General features: G+C 40.3%; 1 protein-coding gene across 4 annotated transcripts in view; it reads right to left on the bottom strand.

The window, feature by feature from the left end:
* Window positions 1–3579: 3579 nt before the first annotated feature.
* The window catches only part of MYH8 (myosin heavy chain 8), a 29289-nt gene continuing 11200 nt past the window's right edge, over window positions 3580–21668 (bottom strand). For all 4 annotated transcript variants that reach the window (XM_070482011.1, XM_070482014.1, XM_070482013.1 and 1 more), the window contains exons 16-40: window positions 20823–21132; window positions 20646–20713; window positions 18942–19029; window positions 18739–18856; window positions 18249–18372; window positions 18015–18151; window positions 16260–16515; window positions 14310–14552; window positions 14042–14218; window positions 13817–13962; window positions 13641–13731; window positions 13164–13553; window positions 12600–12726; window positions 11880–11998; window positions 11556–11752; window positions 10240–10423; window positions 9991–10156; window positions 9769–9893; window positions 8289–8597; window positions 7409–7612; window positions 6068–6193; window positions 5809–5979; window positions 5520–5624; window positions 4860–4955; window positions 3580–3856 (exon numbers count right to left, since the gene is read on the bottom strand). In XM_070482011.1, the coding sequence (XP_070338112.1) occupies window positions 3707–3856; window positions 4860–4955; window positions 5520–5624; window positions 5809–5979; window positions 6068–6193; window positions 7409–7612; window positions 8289–8597; window positions 9769–9893; window positions 9991–10156; window positions 10240–10423; window positions 11556–11752; window positions 11880–11998; window positions 12600–12726; window positions 13164–13553; window positions 13641–13731; window positions 13817–13962; window positions 14042–14218; window positions 14310–14552; window positions 16260–16515; window positions 18015–18151; window positions 18249–18372; window positions 18739–18856; window positions 18942–19029; window positions 20646–20713; window positions 20823–21132 (4227 nt within the window). In that variant the 3' untranslated portion in view covers window positions 3580–3706. The remainder of the gene's footprint in view (window positions 3857–4859; window positions 4956–5519; window positions 5625–5808; window positions 5980–6067; window positions 6194–7408; window positions 7613–8288; window positions 8598–9768; window positions 9894–9990; window positions 10157–10239; window positions 10424–11555; window positions 11753–11879; window positions 11999–12599; window positions 12727–13163; window positions 13554–13640; window positions 13732–13816; window positions 13963–14041; window positions 14219–14309; window positions 14553–16259; window positions 16516–18014; window positions 18152–18248; window positions 18373–18738; window positions 18857–18941; window positions 19030–20645; window positions 20714–20822; window positions 21133–21668) is intronic.

The raw sequence follows: 21668 nt of genomic DNA, 5'->3' as shown, positions 1-21668 counted from the left end.
TTTCAAGAGAATGAGTTTCAGGATCAAAGGATGAGGAACAACTTTAAAAATATCAATGAAAATAGGGGCCGCCCTGTGGCCGAGTGGTTAAGTTCCCGAGCTCTGCTTCAGCAGCCCAGGGTTTCGCTGGTTCAAATCCTGGGCGTACATGCCACAACTAGAAGGACCCATAACTAAAAATACACAACTGTGTACTGGGGGGCCTTTGGGAGAAAAAGGAAAAATAAAAATCTTAAAAAGAAAAATATCAGTGAAACCATCACACCCTTTTTGCAAAAAGGGACATTTTTAATGATTGCATTGCAAAAATTAAACATAAAGGATGCCGTTTCATATAAGATTGTGGGAATTATGTCCCTCTCCTCCCAACTCCCACATTAATTCATTCTCTAAGAATTAGCGGACAGTTGTAAGTATAATCTAAATCTTGTGCAATGTAACGTAAAGTAAAGTTATTTCAATACTTTGGCTTTATTTTTAAGATAAAATCCCAATCAGACTTCCCCCCCCCAAATTTACTATGTAATTTTGGACTTCATGGTAATTTAGATTCACTTTAAGTGGTGGTTTCCCCAGATGACGTGATTGGCCATGTAGAAAATCCCAAAGAATTTACAAAGAAACTCAGAACTATTAAGTGAGTTTAGTGGGGTTTCAGGATCTAAGATAAACATACAAAAATCAATTGTATTTCTATGTGCTGTATGCTAGCAATGAACGTGTGGACACCAAAATTAGAAATACAGTACCATTTACAATCACTTAAAAACAAAAGGAAAGAAAGGAAAAGAAAAATTTAGATGTAAATCTAACAAAACGTGCAGGGCTGTATGCTGAAAACTACAAAATGCTGTTGAAAGAAATCAAAGATCTAAATAAATGGAGAAATATACCACATCCGTAATTTGGAAGAATCAATATAGTAAATATGTTAATTTCCCCCAAACTGATAAATACATTTAATGTAATTCCTATCAAAAATTATAATTCTGGCTTTAAAGTTTGACATACAGTATTCTAATTATTATTTTCCCAAAGCACTATTATTGTAGTATTTCCCTCAATGAAAAATTTTAACCAGGGTTATGAAGTTATGACTGACATATAATAAGCTGCACTGTTTAAAGTGAATTAGACGTATGTATACACTGTGACACCATCATCGAAATCATGGTAATGAACATGACCATTGTCCCCCAAAGTTTCCTCCTGCTCCTTGGAATACCTCCTACTGTGCCTCTGTGCTTCCCATAAATCCTACCTCTCCATCTCTAGGCAACCACTGGTCAGCTTTCTGTCACTATAGAATAGTTGTTATTTTCTAGATTTTTATATAAATGGGATAGTAGAGTCCACACTTTTTCTTTGGTCTGGCTGCTTTCACTCTGCATAATTATTTTGAGATTCATCCATGTTTTTTTGTGTGTTGATTGTTTATTTCTTTTTATTGCTGAGTAGTATTCCATTGTATGGATTTACCACAACGTGTTTATCCATTCACCTGTTGATGGACATTTGGGTTGTTTCCAGTTTTTGGCTATTACAAATAAATATGCTGTGAATATTTGTGTACAAGTTTTTGTGTGGACATATGTTTTCATTTCTCTTGGGTAAATACCTAGGAGTGGAATAACTGGAACAAATGGATAATTTCTTAACTTTTTAAGAAGTTGCCAAACTGTCTTCCAAAGTTGTTGTGCCATTTTACATTACCACTAGCAGATATGAGAAGTCCAGTTCCTCCACCTCTTGGCCAACGCTTGGACTTTTAGCGATTGTAATAGATATGTAGTGACATCTCATTATATTTTAATTGTGTTTTCCTAATAACTCATGATGTTGAGCATTTTTCATGTGCCTGTTTGCCATCTGTAAATCTTTTTCGGGGAAATGTTTGTTTTAATTTTTTGCCTCCTTAAAAATTGGGTGATTTGTTTTCTTTTTATTGAATTTTTAGATTTCTTTATATATTCTGGACTCAAGTCCTTTATCAGGGATATAATTTGCAGATACTTCCTCTCAGTCCGTGACTTCTCATTCTCCTTAACAGTGTTTTTCAAAGATCAGAAACTTTGAAATTTGATAAAGTCCGATCTATCAATCTTCTCTTTCGCGGCTTGTGCTCCTGGTGGTGTACCTAAGAAATCTTTGCGTGAGCCAAGGTCACAAAGATTTACTCTTATGTTTACTTCTGGACGTTTTTATAATTGTAGTTTTGGTTTTCACTTTGATCCAAAATTTTGTTTAGGAGAGTATTTTGAAATTTTTTTTGTTTTAAACTTTTGGTATGATTGTAGACATACTTGAGATTGTGGCCTGTATAATTTGTACTGTACAAGATTGGGGCGGGGGAGAGTGGATGCTAGAAGGTGGAAGAGGGACAGGAATGCATAAAATACAATTTTTATCTAGATTGCATTTTTGTTCTACTCCCTCCTCTCCTTCTGGAGATCAAACCCCTCATGTTTGTGCTTCACCAAATCTTTCTTGTCTTATCCTTCCATTTTTCCTAACTCTTTCTCTCTCGTCTCTGTCTTACCCACCCACCCGTCCAGTCTATCAGAAAATCCTGTGTGCGCTACCTTCATAGTACATCAAGAATCCACCTACTGATCATCTCCCAGTGTTATTTCTCTGGTCTAAGCCACTGTGGTTTTTTATCTTTTATTTTACAATAGGCTCCCAGCTGGTCTCCTGGGTTCTACCATTGCCCTTTTCGGTTTATTCACCCCACAGCAGCCACAGTGATTCTTGCAAAATGTGTATTAGTATCACCCCTCTGCTCAAAACCCTCCTTTCCCATCTCACTCTGAGTAAAGGCAAAAGTCCTCAGGTAGCCCTTGGGCCCTATGAGAACTCTGGGCCCTCTGGTTCCTCTCCTTTGTCATAATTCTCTCTTGCTCATTCTCCTCCAGCCCTGCTGCGCTCCTTCCTGTCCTGTGACATGCCAACCTGCCCCTGCCTCAAGGCTTTTGCGTTTTCTGTGGTTCCCTCTGCTTGGAAATGCTCTGCCCTCATGTACTCACTTGGCTTACTCCCTTGTTTCCTTCAGGTCTTTGCTCAAATGAATGTCTTCTTATTGGAGATCCCCTCGTTCACTACTCTCCTCACAATACGAACTGCCACCTCCTGCTTTTTAATTTCCCATTAGTGCTTACCGTCTGATACATTATATAGCTTCTTACTTGTTGATTGCCTTTCTCTGCTTGTAGAACATAAGCTCCCAGAAGGCAGGAACTATGCTTTATTCACTGGTATATCCACAGAATTTAGCACAGGGCCTGGCGCGTAGAAGATGCCCCATAACTGTTTGTGGAGCAGATAAATGAATGGGTCCTGTTTGAGGGGGCAGCCTGAGGGTGTGTTTTCCATAGGAATTCTTAACACTGCAGAGAGTTTTAATGAAAACAAATGTAGCAGAAGATAACTGTGTGTGTGTATGTGTGGATGGGAGGGGAAGATGGGAAAGGGGATGCTGGGTGGTGATGGAGGTACAAAATACTGAATGCCCTGCAAAGCCATATATAATATTAAAAAAATAATTTCTAGGTGGGAAAGTAAAAAATGACAGTCTGTTAATTTATAAGTTTACTGTAGTTTTTATTTACTCAGCATTAAGAGAAAAAGAAACATCATAAAACAAGTGACCAAAATTAGCACATTTTGTGCATTTCTTCAGCCACTTGGCAGCATGAGGCAGCTGTGTTCACTCTGCGCTGAGTTTTGTGTGAACCTCCCGGCTCTTCACCCGCAGCTTGTTGACCTGGGACTCGGCGATGTCAGCCCGTTCCTCGGCCTCCTCCAGCTCGTGCTGGAGCTTGCGGAATTTGGCAAGGTTAGCGTTGGATTGTTCCTCCTAAGAATAGAGATAGCATTGTGAGAATTAAGCCTTGTGGTTCTCATTGCACTTGTCACCTAATGGGATTATTTCCTCAACTCAAATAGTTCCCTGTTATGGTCTGTTTGCCATATCTGACTTCAAATCTGGACAGAACTTGCTTGTAACTTCAATTACGTTTTTTACTTTTAAGAACAAAAGAAGAAACAGTTTCAAAATGGAAAGGAGAACCTTATGTCAAACCCATACTTATGTGAAATCTGTTTATGATGTATGGACTGGGTGGAAAGGAGGAGGAGACCCCTGTGCCTTCACAGTGTTTAGTAAGTGAATGTAAGGTCAAATGATAACTTTGGGAAAATCCCACCTTAAATTTTTTCCCATATATTTTGACTCTGGTAGACAGAGAAAGGGAAAAGTGGGGCTAGGAAGAAAGTACACCTCTGTTGGTTGGACTTATTACCATTTATGCCTGCCCCTTGCTTCTTTCCTTTCCTTGCTTCTTGCCTACTGCGTTGTGTCTGGAAGAAGGGGGAACAACCAGGAGAAGTGAAACTGGCCAGTCTTCCGGCACATCCTTATTTGCTTTAGCAGATGTGGAGAGATGAGCCACTGATGATGACATTGGTAGTGAGCCAATGAGTCAGTTGGGGAAAGATTCAAGTTTGGTTTTTGAAAACACTTGCTTTTGTGCATTTCCAGAGGGAGAGGATTTTATCATGGTGTTAAGTAGAACTTCTACTGTATATTCTTTGCAGCTATCAAGTAAGGTGGGTTATTTGGAGCTTTCTTTTTTTCCCCTCAAAACTTACAAAATGTCTAATAATAAAAATATCTCCTCTTGAAGTCTTATTTTGTAATTAGGATTTGGAGGTAAATTCGTATTTATAAAATCATCTCTCTTAAAATATGACTGGTAGATTCTTACTTTGTCTCCTTTTTTCTCATTAACACATTCTCTTAATATATTTTTATCCCAAAAGAAGTTTTCTTTTTCCCTCAAAGGCTTAAAGATACTTACAGCCTCCTCTGCTTGTCTCTTGTATGATTTCACCTTTGCCTGTAATTTATCTACCAAGTCCTGCAGCCTGAGAACATTCTTGCGGTCTTCCTCAGTCTGGAAGTTGGAAAAAGTGGTCTGCATTCAACCCAATGCAATAAGCCTACTACAGATGGTAAAATAAATCACTTTGGTATGATGGCAGGTGGGCCTGGGGTAAACTTGGTCAACTTTGAGACTTTTTTCATAGTATTCGCAGTCACCACTCTTGTTAAATGTCCACTATGTGCAGGTGCTGTATTAGGGAATTATACACATCTTCTCTAATCCTTACCTTCCTACCCTGTAGAGTAGATGTTATTCTATTTTATAGGTAATGAAACTAAGGTTGAGAGTGTTAAGTAACCCACCCAAGTTCTAAAAGTAAGAGAGGCCAAACTAGGGCTAAAAGCCAGTTTATCTGTCTTTAAAACTTGTGACCTTTCCCCTCTTATGCTCTCTTGTAAAGGCCTTCCTGATTTTCCAAGCTTGGTATAGGTCTGTGATAAGCAACTGTGTCATTTGCCCCTTATATGTACCAAGTTAATGTGTATCTATTTGTGGGTGTGACATAAATCATCACCAGGTTTCAGTTTCCCACTGGCAGGAAGTCTGGATATTCTAGAAAGCTGTTCCCCTTACCTGGTAGGTGAGTTCCTTTACTCTTCTCTCGTGTTTCCGCAAACCTTTAACAGCCTCAGCATTGCGTTTCTGTTCGCTTTCAACCTCTCCTTCAAGCTCACGTACCTACCACCAAGGAAGGTACGTGCACAGTTAGCCTTGGGGGATATTAATTAGCTCAGGACCTACTGAAGATATTGAGTGGATGTCTCCAGCCCTAGTACAAAGATGGGAGTCAGTATGTGGGAAAAGAGAAGGGTAGAGGGAGTGTCGTTTTCCCCTTCCCAGCCTGGGAGATTGAGATACCCACCCTGGCCTCCAGTTTCTGGATCTGCTTCTTCCCACCCTTCAGGGCCAGCTGCTCAGCCTCATCCAGACGGTGCTGCAGGTCCTTCACCGTCTGCTCCATGTTCTTCTTCATCCGCTCCAGGTGGGCGCTGGTGTCCTGCTCCTTCTTCAGCTCCTCAGCCATCATGGCCGCCTAATTAGCAAATAAATCAAGAAGATAAGGAAACTGGTAATGGAGGGTAGCATGTGGTATCAATAAAACAAATGCTCATCTTGCTCACATCAGTGATGGCCTTCTTGGCCTTTTCTTCTGCGTTGCGTGATTCTTGAATTACTTCTTCCACTTCGCTCTGGAGTTGTGACACATCATTTTCCAGTTTCTTCTTGGTGTTGATCAGGCTGGTGTTCTGTTAAAAATAGTGGAAATTTGCAAGATTTGCAGTTTGCCCTTTGGTGTTTTATGTGTCTTCCTTGTTGGCTCATGGCAAGGAACTAATGACAACATTTCACTAAACTTTAAATATTTGTTCAGTGCAGAATAATTATTTGCAAGGTTGGACTTCCCTCTGCCCTCGTTGCCCCAACATCCATCTGATTTATGCATAAGGACTTCTGAGGTTTAAGAATGCCTATATTAATGAATTGCTCTTTCAATTATATTTCAACCGGACATCACTAGTATTCTGTCCTTAAAAGGTTGGAAATATTCGGAAAGAATAGATGCTTTTTGTTGAGTGCCTGGCACTGGGATTTCTCAATTAGGAGGAATCTATTCTCTGTGAACTTTCATGGTTTGTTCCCTTGGGGAATGCTGAATTAGTCTTATGAAAATATTATGTTAACATATCAACTCAGTGGTTCTCAAAAGGAAGCACTGCTGTCTCGGTCGGCATTTGGAAATGTTTGGGGGTGGATATTTTTGGTTGTCAAAATGTCTAGAGGGTGCTACTCCACTTAAAGTCCAGGCAAATCAGGGAGGTTAAATGACCTGCAAGGCACAGCGACAGCAAACACAACGATGCTAAATGCTGAAGTGCCCCTGATGGGAAACACTGCATGGAACGTTTTTGAGTTTTGGAGTATAGATATCTTCATTCAAGTTTATTTCACATGATGGTTTTCAAAATAAATAACCAAACCTTATTTTTAAATAAAAAAGTAATACCCTCTTTTTTTTTTGGTAGAAAATCTAAAAAAGACAAATAGGAACACACACATAAAAAAACTTATAACCCCATCCCTCTAAGATAACTGCAATTAATATTTTAGAGCACATCCCCATCCCTTTTTTTTTTTTTAAAGATTTTATTTTTTCCTTTTTCTCCCCAAAGCCCCCCAGTACATAGTTGTATATTCTTCGTTGTGGGTCCTTCTAGTTGTAGCATGTGGGACGCTGCCTCAGCGTGGTTTGATGAGCAGTGCCATGTCCGTGCCCAGGATTCAAACCAACGAAACACTGGGCCGCCCGCAGCGGAGTGCACAGACTTAACCACTCGGCCACGGGGCCAGCCCCCCCATCCCTTTTAATGTATACATATTTATGAAAATGGAGTGCTTCTACATTTTGATTCTGATTCATCATTTAACAATACACCAGCCTTTGTGTGATGTGAGGGTCTCACCTGGGTGTGCAGGAGCTGGACGCGCTCACTGGCATCCAGGAGCTCCTGCTCTGCGATTTTCCTGCTCCTCTCGGTCTGCTCCAGAGTGGCCCGCAGCTCCTCGATCTCGGCCTGCAGCAGGTTGGCTCTGCGCTCCACCATGGCCAGCTGCTCCTTCAGGTCCTCCTGGCCCCGGAGAGCATCATCCAGGTGCAGCTGGGTGTCCTGTTAAGTAGAAAAAATGTCCTTAGACACTCTGAAGAGGATGTGAACATCCCAGGAGATGAACGGCAAGAAGTACTGGTGCCAGGAACAGGAAATGACAGGCCTGTCATTTGAAAGAACATGAAAATGGTGATGTCACCAGCTCAAGTAAGAGAGAATTATCAGAAGGCAGATTCTTGTTCTGTTTATGCCATTAACTGGTTATTTTTTCATGTGGGAGCCACTAATGTCTATTATTTATGGAACATTTTCCATATGCTTTACCCGGTCCTTGACATCTTTTATCTCATTTGATCCTCACAATAACCCTATGAGGTGGGTAGTTTCATTCTTATTTTGTAGAAGCAGAAACAAAGGTTCTGAGAGGTTAAATAACTTGCCTAAAATCAGGCAGCTAGTAAGTAACAAAACTAAGACTCAACCTCAGGCTTGTTGGTGCGAGCCTTGCACTTTCTCTCGTGTCATACTTTGTCTCTGGATTTCCGTTTGTTCTTTTACATAACATTTCTTTAAAAATATTATGTCCTACATGTATTTAATTTAGCTACCTCCATTCTGTGAGCTGTACAATTTGTTAAAAGAAAAAAATGGATGGTTTTACAAGAAGGTGTTTTGAGGAGTGGAAGACAGGTAACCTGCCTGACTGATCCGGGCCGTTAAATGTGGACTTGTTTACCTTGAGGATGCCTTGGGTGTTCCTATAGTTCCTCAAGGTCTCTGCTGCCAAGCGGTTGGCGTGGTTCAGCTGGATTTCCATTTCATTCAGATCTCCTTCCATCTTCTTCTTGACTCTCAGAGCATCATTCCTGCTTCTGATCTCGGCATCCAGGGTGCTCTGCATCGTCTCCACGACTCTAATGTGGTTTCTCTTCAGCTGGTCAATTTCCTCATCCTTTTCAGCAATTTTCCTGTCAACTTCAGACTTGACTTGGTTCAACTCAAGCTGGATGCGCAGGATCTTTCCCTCTTCATGTTCAAGAGATGCCTTAACAAAACAGTGTTCAATTAATAATGAAAAATAGTGTGAATTTTTGGAGTATGTTCTCTTGTGAGCCAAACTCTTATTAATATCAGCTTGTGTGGGGCTGGCCCCGTGGCCGAGTGGTTAAGTTCGCACGTTCTGCTTCAGCGGACCAGGGTTTCGCCGGTCCTGATCCTGGGCACGGACATGGCACCGCTCATCAGGCCATGCTGTGGCGGTGTCCCACATGGCACAACTAGAAGGACCCACAACTAAAAATACACAGCTATGTGCCGGGGGACTTTGAGGAGAAAAAGGAAAAATAAAATCTTTAAAAAAAAATCAGCTTGTGTAATTTAACAAAGCACAATATAGTAGTTCCAGAAGCCTGCTAGCTAAATCATTCTTTTGTTTATTCGGTCATGGGTTATAAAGGCAGCTCTGTAATAAAGGTGCTTTGTAAAATATAAAGTGCTATGCAAATATTATTCATATATGTACTAACAAAAGTGATATGATTAAACTTGTGTAGTAAACATGAACTCTCAGTCTGTTTTATAAATTAAAATGTTCATGTATCATATACTAATTCCTGTTGTAGAAATTCTCAGTTTTAAAGCATCTATATTTTTTGTGACTATGAAATACGTGTTCACTGTAGAACTTGGGGGCAATATATAAAAACAAAGAAAAATCCTCCTGTTGTGTCCTCACTCGGAGATAACCATTTTAATGTGGTGTGTTTTTTCTAGTTTTTTTCTTGTTTATGTACGTTTCTACATAATAAAATTATATTGTATATGCAATTGTGTATATTGCTTTAAAAATTACTGTCTGCTATAAATATTTCCACATATTAATTACATTTAATCTCTGTATAAAATTGTAACATATAGGTGTTGCGTAATTTTCTTAATCTTGTTCTTGGACTGGACATCTTTGTGCTTAAAACTTTACCTCCACTTACGATTATTTTGTTGGAATAGATTCTTAGAAATAGAATTGATGAGTCATAGTGTTTACATTTTTAGGGCTCTTGATAACTGTTGCCCATTGCCCTTCCTAAACGTTATATGAGTTTGAATTCTCACCAGGTCTGTAACAGTGTATCCATTTTACAGTATCATTGCCCACTGTGAGTGTTTTCACCGATGTCTGTCTTTGATTTTTTCCCCCACAACCTAATAATGTGTACCTCTGCTTCTTCTAAGGCAGCCTGAATGTCACATTTCTCTTGTTCCACTTGCTTCTTTATTTTCTCCAATTCATGGATTTGCTTCCCACCCTCAGCAATCTGCTCTGTGAGGTCAGAAATCTCCTCTGTGGGTGAACAGGCAAGAGAGAAGAGGTCAGCTGATGGTGACATGGAAATGTCCTGCCAGGGCTGTATGAGGTAGGGAAGTTCTAGAGGACTCACGCTGCAAGTTCTTATTCTCTCGCTTTAGCGTTTCAAGTTGATCCAGGGATTCCTCATAGGCATTCTTGACCTTGAACAGCTCAGTACTGAGAGAACGGGACTCCTTCTGGGAGGCCTCCAGTTCAGCCTGAGTTTCCTCATACTTCTGTTTCCATTCTGATAGGACCTGAAAAGCAGTAAATCGTCAGCCAGTGCAAGGAGAAGGGGAGACCAAGTAAAACATTGATAATGTTAAGCAGTCTGGGCCACCTTGTCAAAGTTCCTTTGCTTCTTATCAAGAGCTGCGCAGGCAGCATTAGATCTCTCCACGTCCAGCATGAGGTCCTCCACTTCGTTCTGGAGCCGCTGCTTGGTCTTCTCAAGAGAAGCACATTTGGCGTTCACAGCTTCTACATGTTCCTCAGCTTCCTGCAGACGCTGGGCCAGCTTCTTCCTGAAAAGTGAGCCAGGCGGGTAAGGAGAGTGGTCAAGAATGGGGGCAAGTGATAACCTCCTTGGCCCCCTTTAATAATCCTGTTTCCATAATGGCAAATAACATGGTTTTCAAACCTTGTAGCCAGAACTGCTTTCTAGATTGATAAACTGCACGAAAAGGTCCAAAGTGGTGAACGATTGGATTCAAGTCCTTGGTATGTTGTTGAATTCTTAGAGGCACTGTTAGTGCTCTGCTGTGTGTGTCTCGTTGCATATGTAATTCGGAATTTTCAGGACTTCTGATTGAGTATGGTTGTGGAGAATGAATGGCCAGGACAATTTTATTAATTGATTTATGTATCTCATCTCATTCCAAAAAGGACTTGAGGCTAACTAGATATTTTTAGTGGGAAAAAATATAGTGAGCATATTAATTTGCTTTCTCAGACTCTCTGTTTCATTTTGTGTACTTTCTCCCTAGAGAACAATAGCCAGTTTCTTCTAATCATATAGAGTTGGACAATCTCATGAGAGAAAAACTGATGAATAAATCAAGACAATTCATCCAGTTTAAGCAAAGGCAGGTTTTTTTTTCTTCTTCTGAATCACCTACATTCTTTGTTCCCAATTCCATGCCTACTGTAAGGTACAGAACAGCCTTTAGCCCTAATGCCCAAGAAGACCTACTTGAAGGTTCCCTTTGGTCTCTACACAGACTAAGGCTTCACTTTATTTAGACTGATCCTGAACATTATGTATGATTTCAGGGCCTCCAACATGACTTTTAAGAGCAATCTCTTTCTACTGCGATGCTTTAGCTGGGCTCTGGAAGCAGAATGTCTGGTGTAATCCCAGCTGCACCATTTATTAACCACGTGCCCTTGGCTTAGTTGGTTAACCTCTCACAGCCCTCAATTTCCTCATCTCTAAAATAGAGATAAGAATAATAATAACAAAATGTCCTATGAAGACTACATGAGCTAATGTGTATATAGTACTTGACACATAGTATGCAGTCAGTAACTGTTAGCTTCTGCTCTTATTACTGTGTTGTCATCATTGTCAACATCATCACAGTTGCTTCTAGGAGTTGTTGAGTTGGGCAGCTAAGAAACGTGTCATTTTCCTCCCCCTGAGTTCAAAGCACATACTTGGCCTCCTCCAGCTCCTCCGTGCGCTGGATGGCGTCCGTCTCGTACTTGGTCCTCCACTGGGCAACCTCGCTGTTGGCCTTGGACAGCGCCCTCTGCAGCTCGGCCTTGCCTTCCTGCTCCTCCTCATACTGTTCCCGCAGGAGGTCACAGTCGTGGCGGGAGGACTGCAGGGCGTGGGCCAGGGCGTTCTTGGCCTGCAGAAGTACCAGTTCAGTGACTTAAATTCATTTATTCAGTGATATTTAATTCACACATCCAAAGTAGAACCTAACTGGACATGTTTAGATTTCATTAGCCAAGAAGATCTTTGGTAAAACTCACTTTAGTTTCTTCCTCTAGTTGACGTTTCAGCTCCTCAATCTGCTGGGTAAATGCTTGTTTGCTCCTTGAAAGCTGAGAGACTAAAGCATCTTTCTCATCTAATTGTCGGGAGTATTCACCTAAGAATAATAGAAGTAAAGGAATTTGTTAATGGCACCAAAAATAAGCCTAGGGGCCAGCTGAGTGGCATAGTGGTTAAGTTCATGCACTTCACTTTGGTGGTCTGGGGTTCACTGGTTTGGATCCCGGGTGCGGACCTACACACTGCTCATCAAGCCATGCTGTGGCAGCATCCCACATATAAAGTAGAGGAAGATGGGCACAGATGTTAGCTCAGGGCCAATCTTCCTCAGCAAAAAGAAGGAGATTGGTTGCGGATGTTAGCTCAGGGCTCATCTTCCTCATAAAAAAAAAATAAGTGTAAAGCTTTTATACTTATATATATGTGCATGTAGACATGTATATATATCAAATATATACTGTATCCTCTTCTAAATATTATTATAGAACTGGTTAGAACTGGAGATTAAAAAGCAGAGTTCCCATAGACGTGTAAGGAGTAAACTTGCTTGCTGACTTGCTTTTTTTTCTTTCTGACCTGCTCAGCAAATTCTGATGGTTTGTTTATCCCCCTCTAAAATGAGAGCATTACTGTTGTTGAGAAGCCCTGGAGGTGCATTTATCTGGTACACAGTTGCAGGCCTCAGAGAGAGGGCCCACCTGCTTCCGTCTGCAGGCGCGCTCTCTGTGCTGTCAGGTCATTGATCAGCCGCTGCTGCTCTTCCTCCTTTGTCTTCAGTTCACTCAGCTGATCCTCTAGTGTTCGGCACATCTTTTCAAGGTTTGCCTACAGGACATGTGACGATGAAGGATGACACATTACATGCAGTAAAAAAGAAAAGTTAAAACTTGATTCTTAAAATATTTTTAGAGTGAATAAATTTATGTCAAGTGGGAGTTGAAAGTTTTGGCACCAACTCTGGAACGTGCTAGGATTCAGGCATAATGCTTAATGAGTGAGTGAGTGCATAATGTCCCTGAAGCCGTCATTGTTGGAGCCCATTCCTTTATCCTAAGGAGACTGATACTTGCTTAAAGTGGATTTTGAAATAATCTTAATGGGTCATACTCAGCATTTAAAAGAAATGAAATAAAATGGAATATATTAGAATAGAAAATATTAGCTCAGTGCTATAAACTGCCTGCAAACAATGTTTAATGACAGAGAACAATGGTATTCTTGCAGGTTATTAACTACTCTCATTTAGAGGTGGTATTGTGTACCTTGGCTTTGGAAATGGCCTCTGCATTACTGCTAAGGTCATCGATCTCCATCTTCATTTCGCTCTTCTCCTTCTCCAGTTTCTGCTTGACCCTCTGCAGGTTGTCTATCTGCTCCCCGAGCTCGGCCACACTGTCTGCGTGCTTCTTCCGCAGAGCGGCCGCCGTGGCTTCATGCTGCAGGGTGGCCTCCTCCAGGTCCCTGCGCATTTTCTGGAACTCAGTCTCCCGCTTCTTGTTCATCTCAATCTGGGCTGAAGTCGCCCCACCGGCTTCTTCGAGCCTCTCGCTGATCTCCTCCAGTTCCCGGGAGAGGTCGGAGCGCTGCTTCTCTGCTTTGGCCCGGGAGGCGCGCTCTGCCTCGATTTCCTCCTCCAGCTCCTCGATGCGGGCCTGAGAATGACACAAGCACATTAACATAAACTTGTCTCAATTTCAAGTTTTTTGGGGTGCAGAAAAAACAGAGGTGAGATGACTTGCCTGTAACTCTTTGATCTTCTTCTGTAGTTGAATTTCTACTGCCTGCTCATCTTCAATTTTGCTTAGCAGATTGCTAATTTCAAATTCTTTCCTTCAGACAGAAGAACAAGACATATTAGAAGTACCCATATGAATTGAAAGGTGCTATCACATAGAATTTTTTCTGGAGTTCCTACTTTTTCAGTTTTTCATCAAGTTGCTGTTTGTCATTTTCTATGTCCATTGTGGATTCTTGGGCCAGTTTTAGGTCACCCTCCAGTTTCCTCTTTGCTCTTTCTAGATCCATTCGAAGTTTCTTTTCTTGTTCTAGAGACCCTTCAAGCTAATGAGAAAGTAAAATTTGTTAAAAATTGAAAGTATATCAAAAAAATCTTTCAAGTGAATATTAAAAATACACTTACATCATCCACTTGCTGCTCTAGCTTGGTTTTAGCTTTGGTCAGGGTGCTGACTTTGTCCTCTTCTGTCTGCAGGTCATCCAGGGTCTGCTGGTGGGCCTCTTGGAGGGCCTTCTTCTCCTTGGTCAGCTTAGCAATGGTTTCATCCAGACCTGCCATCTCCTCTGTGAGGTTTTTCACCTTGGAAAATTGAGAAGAAATGGTCTCTGCAATAAAGCAGCTTTGTTGGATGGCAGAACCTCTATATGATGGAGCAGATTATGATTCATACCTTATTTTCTGTGGCATGTTTCTCCTTTTCAACCTTGGCCAGTGTCAGCTCAAGGTCATCAATGTCCTTCTTGAGCTCTGAGCATTCGTCCTCCAGTTTCCTCTTCTTGGCCGTCAGCTCAGCGTTGATCTCTTCCTCATCCTCAGCTCTCTCAGTCACCTCCTTGATTTTGGCCTCCAGCTGGATTTTGTTTTTAATTAGTTGCTCACACCTTTCCTCTGCATCAGCCAGGGCGTCAGCTTCCTGTAGAGAGATTCATTGGGATATTTAGAGAATTTGTTACTTATTTTAAACTTGTTCTTTGCACAAAATAGTAGTGTTTACTGAATTCTGATGAATTTCTCAGCATGAATATAAATTAAAGTTAATTGAACATTATTACATGACTTGGAGAAATGCAGCTAATTAGAAGTGAGACTATAGATTTAGAAGCAAATTAGTGTGAAAAATGATTGTATTGAAGCAATCGACTATTTTAAAAAGTAGTGTGTAGAAGAGTGGAAGGATCAAAGGAAGCCTGGGTTCTTGCCCCAAATTTGCCTGCAAATGTACAACCTTGGGCAAATTGCTTTATTCCTCTTACTTTCAATTATCTTATATGTAAGGAAGGGGGTTGGAATACATGATTGCTAAGAGCATTTCAGCTGTAATATTCAAAGATTTTCACTTAGTCAATTGGTTAGTTTTGGTTTTGATCATTCCTCACTCACCTCAAACAACTAGTTGCTAGATTAAATTTAAAACAGAAAGGAAAAAGAACTTAAGTAATTTTATGCCTATGAGTACATTTCCATGCAGGAATTTTTAATACACTCAAAACCTTCCTGATAGTCCACAACAGTGCTATAATTGTCCAAAATTTCCAATTTAAGCATTACCTATTAGTCTCAAAATGAATTTTAAAATATAAAGTACATGTAATTTTGAGAAAATATATAGCTCCATAAAGTTTTTATAAGTGACTAAAGGACTCAAATAAAAATCAGTTCAGCCACTAACTTATTAGATTACTCTGGCCTGGGGAATTTCTTTAACTTCTCAGTGTTTGTTTTGTTCATATCTTGAGTTTTTAAAATGCTTAAATGGATGATAATGGGGGATCTCCCGAAGTCCCTTTGCTTTTATTTTCAATAGTGATACACTCAACAGATATTACTCACTGACTGATGATACACCTATGAAAAGAGGTTAAGATCAAGAGGCTGTGATCCTATGCTTTTGGGAAAATGAAACCTTTGTATAAGTGAAATTAGAAGGAAAAGTTGAAAATAGCTTAAAAAGTTTAGGAAAATTATCCTTTTCACGGGTTTCTTCATGACGGTCGGTGTTGGGCTTGTTGGACCGAGAAATGGGAGGTTGTGTTTGGCCAGAGCGCTGCTGCCAAACCTCCTGCAGATTCTGATGACAGCTCCTTCCTGAACCAATAAACAGAGGCCTTAAGAACTTGGGATCTGTGTCAAAGGAAGACTCACAGAGGCACTTCGCTCTGCCTCACAGCCTGCTGGTGCAGTTCGGGTAACTGCAAATAAATTTACTGAGCTGAAACTCAGGGGTTGGGGAAAGGGGATACAGAGAGGAATACGAATAACTGGCTTTCTTGATTTTAAGTACAGTCTCATTCACTTGGATTCAGAAAAGATGACTATCCCTTTAAGGCTGGGATGGAGTTGGCAAGGCAAACTGAGTTTTGGGGACCTGCCTTTAAATGTCTCCCTTCACGACTGGAAAGTCGTGATGTCGTTAAATACGTTCTTCAGCCTTCCTCCTCTATTTGTAATTTGGAAGTGATTGTGCCTTACTTCCTCATAGGCGTGTTGAAAGTTAAGTGAACTCGTAAAAAAAGCAACTCAAGATTTTCTTTTTCAAGAAAAGGCCTTTTGTAAATTCAAAGTGTCTGTGAATTCTAGAAAAGCTCTGTAACATGGTGCATTGAGAGTACAGCACACTCACTGATTGAACCTGGAGTTGCAGGTCATTTTTTTCTTTCAAGAGAGTGACCATTTTCTCCTCCAGTTCCTTCCTTTTTGCCTCTGACTTGGCGAGTTCGTCTTTGGTTTTCTGAAACTCCTCCTTCATGGTGGCCATCTCCTTCTCAGTCTCCGCGCTCTTGAGGAGCGGCTTGATCTTGAAGAACAGTTTCATCCAGGGCCAGTGCTTGACGTTCATGAAGGCTCGTACATTATACTGGATGCAGAAGAGGGCTTCTCTAAAATGACGTAAAAGCATGAGTGCAGGATGATCCATTAGAGACAATGTCATTGCTATGGTTATTTTTTTACACGCAAACTCCCCTTTTAGTGACTCCCCTACTGTAACCGATATGTCAGATTTTGTATATGTTAGATGCAGGCTTTATGCACACACACGTCCTCACACTCACACTCAGTAGTCCTCAGTGTAACCACTTTGCTGATGTATACTGCTCATATTGAACAATTCTGTGTTCTCAAGTTCCTATCAAACCAGCAAAGACGTTGACTTTAGTGGGGGAATGCTTGGCAAGTATGAGTGACACGTACCATTTTAAGATCATTTGAAATATTACAGTATTAGTGGTCTTGGAGTGGATGTGGCAGTTGTAAGTTGATTGTAATGCTTGGCTGTGGGCATACAGATATGAACTGTGAAATGGCGTAGGTTGCTTTCTGAATTGCTCCATCTAAATTGATCTTATGATTTATTGTGTTTTCCTTGAAGCCTTTCCTCTTACTTTAATCACCCCTGAATTATCCACTTTATAAACTCATTTTGTTAGCTTCTTCAGATAATATACTGGCTTTTCTCAAATTACTTCAAATGCCTCATTCTTACCTGCTCAATTAGTTTGTTAATATTCACAGGGCGTTCAGCATGGGTTGAGCTCCAAAATTTGTTTATTTAAATAAAATTTAAAAATGGTAATAAAAGATAACCCTTCTGCAAACTATAGCAATGGACTGGCAAGGTTTGACCTTGTAGTGATATGTACGTCTCTTCAAGCTTGCTAAACTGGAAATTCTATTTCTATACATCTAATTTATAAGAACCGTAACTCTGAGAAGGCAGATACCATGACACAAACTATGATGTAGGTACATGGAAAAGACTTAGGAACACTTATAACGCAGACCTAAATAAGTAAAGATGAACAAAATGAATGCAAAATCTGTGTGTAACGACAGGGAATGCAGTAGTACAGGGTGGATAGAGCTTAATTAGAGAAAGGATGAGGTTAATTAGAGAAAGGAGAAAAGGAAATTTTGAATTTGTAAATAGATAAATTAGGATGAGAGGAGAGAGCTTATGCAAACATGAAAATGGGAGATAAGCAAATTGTTTAGCTTGCCTGGGAAAGTCTGTGTGGTTGGAAATGATAAATGAGGTGGGGAATAGAGAGGGCCTTGACAGCCGTGCAAGACAACTTGGACTTGACGTGGGAGACCAGGGGGAACCACAAACTGAACTATGGTGATGAAAATAGTGCTTACTGCAAGTTATTCCTGCAGCTGTATGTGAGATGGATGGAAAGGGAGAAATTGGAGGGAAGAGGGAAGTTTTGGAGGGAATCCACGTGTAAGGGGTTGAGCAAAGGCTGCTGTGTTGTAGGACTGAGTTCTGAACTGGGTGAGAGGCACATTTTAGCTATAAAATGAAAGAGTGAATGAGGAAGGCTGATTTATAGTCCCTAAGGGACACTACAATTCTGATATGTTGCATGGTTGTTACCTCCTTTGCAACATCTTCTGATATTCTACCCTCATTAGGAATCCCCTACAGACGGCTTGAGTTCTTGTTATAATCTGGGCCAACTTTTCATCTCTCATTTCTTCCAGGAGACCCAGAAGGCCAGCTTTGAAGAAAACCTGCAGAAAGGGAGAGTCACAAGTCATTCCTATACTACAGGAGACACAGAAATGACAGAAGGTACTTGGATCAGGTGTAAATAAATAATAGCTGTACCTTTGTATGTCCAAATTTATACTGGGTGTGATCAATATCAATAGAGGCAAGAAGTTTCTCAGAAGCCTTCTTGCTGTCGATGAACTGTCCCTCTGGAATAGCACTTGCATTTAAAAGTTTGTATCTGTTCAGTCAAAGAAAGGAAGAATGATTAGGAAGATGTGAACATCTGTGAAAGTCAAATGATACCCAAAAGAAACATTAATAAAAATCTCAGAGAAAAAGTAGAAGTAGAAAATCCAACTGTCCTTTAAGTTCAGTTAGTAAAACAATATGATTTTTTTGTGGTCTAATGCATGCTCCTTCATATTTTTAAGAAATGCCATCTTTTCTAGCCTGTTATTCTGTTCTACCGTCGCAAGACTATATTATTTGACTTCTTAATGTTATAATATTTACTAAGCAAGATACATGAAATACAATGAACAGGGGACAACAATTACGATGATTAAATATTCACAGCATTCAGTGAAATACAACAGAGACTGGCCTTTGTTTAAAATCCCCATATAAGATCCTGCTTGGGAATCCCTTCCTGCAGATGCGGATGCCTTCCAGCACACCATTGCACCTCAGCTGGTGCAGGACAAGTTCATGCTCCATGGCCCCTAAAAATATATCAGAGGGCTTACTGCTGGGCACTGAGTTTTCAGACTTGTGCCTGTTTGGCTATTTCATGCTCTTATATCTTACCAGGAGTTTTGGTTTCATTGGGAATGATACACCGTACGAAGTGAGGGTGTGTGCTCCTCAGATTGGTCATCAGTTTATTTAAATTTTCCTAGAAAACCAGATAAAAGGGAATTGATGAGAAAGTTCTATTTCAGATTGCTTTTTTTGTAATTATATGGAACAAACCTAGGCACTCTGTTAACTGATAGGTATAAGTCTGTGAGGCTTCCGTTGCTTTGTATTTTAAAGATCTTAAGAGTTCCAGCATGCCAATGAACCAAAAGGCCAAAGTGCGGGGACCAACTGCAGCTCTCCAAGGTATTTGTTTATAACGCCTAGGATCTATGCTGTAAACAAACTGCACATTCAGTAGCCTTGAAGCGCAGGAAGTCTTCTCCACCAGGAATCAAAAGACCAAAGACTGTGGTCTCGCTCTGCCACTGATGAGCTGCTTGACTCTAAAATCCCGTTTGTCTCTCCAGGCCTCATCTGAAAATAGTTGAGATTACCTCTGAGGTCTCTTACATCTCTCTGCTAATACTTTTCACAGTAGTAATTCGGTAACCTAGGTTAGCAATTGTCCCAACTTTTGACATTCCTTCCTCAAGTTTGTTATTCTCTGGGACTTGTAACCTCTTGTTTTGTATTGTTTTTTGAAGAGTCTAAAATCATGAGACTGTACAACTTTGTGCGGGTGGATCTTGTGTACCTGAGAATGATCCACAGTCTGAAGCATCTGGGGGGAGTTACTCCAGAAATAGAGTCAGTGTTTATGACAGATGATGATGTTTTACTTTACCGTAGAAAGCTCACATGTAAATATTTCTGAATATTTCTTAGGTATACTCTTTGAGAAGGCAGAGATTTGTTTGAGGTTTTTTTCACATCTCAGTTACCCATTAGGAAATAAACAAAACAAGTGATGTGAGTTTCTAATCTTGAAAACATATACAAGGATAAGTTGATGAAACTGGAGTCTATTTGGTGAGATAATGCAAATTGGTAGTGAGACAGGAAAAGAACAGGGCAGTTTTCCTGTTTAGGTCATAGGTCATATGTGCATTTTAGTTTTAAAAGGAATGGGCCTTAGCCGTACAAATTCTGACAAACCAGCTGTTAGTCCAGACATTTTGTACACTCCCCTTTAGACGAGCTAGTTTTTAAGCCACCTAAATCAGATTATTTTTAGTAAAATTATTATTATTATTTCAACATCAAGAAATACTTTCTAGCTTAATCATCCATCTAAATCACTAGGCCTGGCTTTAGATGATTTTCGGCTATTACAAAAAATTAAATCCACCTCAGAGGACAAAGATGTAATTTGGTGGAAGGGTGTCCTAAAGAGTGTGTCTCAACCTTATTGTCAAAGAGGAGCTCAGGAACATTCTTAAAAGGCAACATTAGTGGGATAACGATATGGCCTTCCACAGAGATAGTCTTGAAGTTCAGCTAAACTTCTTTAAATATCAGGCTTATTATATAATAAGCAAGCTTCTGAGGACATTTTGGCAGTCCTGAGTACGTTAGATGATCGTAATAAGGAATAATGGGTGAAGCATCCGACCCTACAGGAGAAGTATTGCTTCGGCTGTACCCTGACAAGAATGAATATTTAAAGTGATTCCTATTAACATTCCATTCCCTCCTAATTTATTCCAAATGCAATAATTATGATAATTCATAGAAACTGAATAGGTTTTTCAAATTAAATTTATACTTTACCCTGAAAAGGGCTGACACAGTCTGGAAAGAAGAGCCCTTCTTCTTAGCACCTTTCTTTGCGCTGCTGTCTGAGGTAAAAAGAAAACCCATCAATTAAAGTAGAATCCCAGGGGTTGGAATGGTATATGAACATTCTGTGGGAACAGGTTTAATTTAGATTAAGGGCACAGAAAGTACCTGCTTCAGCACTAGCATATGTGGAAAAGAGACTGGCCAGAGTCTTCATTGCAGACTTCTGGTACAGCCCAACCACGGTGTCATTCAGGGGGTCCTTATTCTTATCAAGCCAGCCAGTAATGTTGTAGTCCACAGTGCCAGCGTAGTGGATCAGCGAGAAGTGGGCCTCAGCTTTGCCTTTGACAACCTTGGGCTTCTGGAAGTTGGCAGACTTGCCCAGGTGCTGGTCATACAGCTTGTTCTTGAAGGAGGTGTCTGTGGCCTTGGGGAACATGCACTCCTCTTCCAGGATGGAGAAGATGCCCAGTGGCTGAATTCAGAAAAGTGAACATTGGTGGCAACCTACCTTTTCTCAAAAGATATACATAGGGGCTGTCATTTGATCAAATTATGAAACAGTAATTTTCTAATTTGTTCTGATATCAATTAAATATATTTGTAAAGTAAACCAGGGTCACAGCTCAAAGAAGCCCTTTTGTTATCACTAGAATGACTTTTTCACCCTTTTTTCTCATATTCAGTCCACAGCATCATTTTCAATGAAGAGAATAGACAGATACAAACTCCAAATGTCAGCACAGCATGTGGGGGCGATTTGTTAAAATGTTCTGTATTTATTGCACTTTTTCCCTATTGAGTGAATTAACTTATTGTTAAAGTTCTGTTTTACTATGAAAAGGACTTGCTGACTTAGAATGATGTTTACTTTATATGCAATAATTAAACAGTATAAATAACCCAAACCTTATTTAAGACATTTTGTGTATTTATTCTCCTTAAAGACAGATTATGAGGAAGCATAAGCAATTTGACTTCTTGACTTCAAGACTATCTTTTATATAAGCC

This window comes from Equus asinus, chromosome 13 (assembly GCF_041296235.1).
Source record: "Equus asinus isolate D_3611 breed Donkey chromosome 13, EquAss-T2T_v2, whole genome shotgun sequence".
NCBI lineage: Eukaryota > Metazoa > Chordata > Mammalia > Perissodactyla > Equidae > Equus > Equus asinus.
Note: the sequence above shows the minus strand (reverse complement) of the source record. Positions and strands in the feature narration are given on the sequence as shown.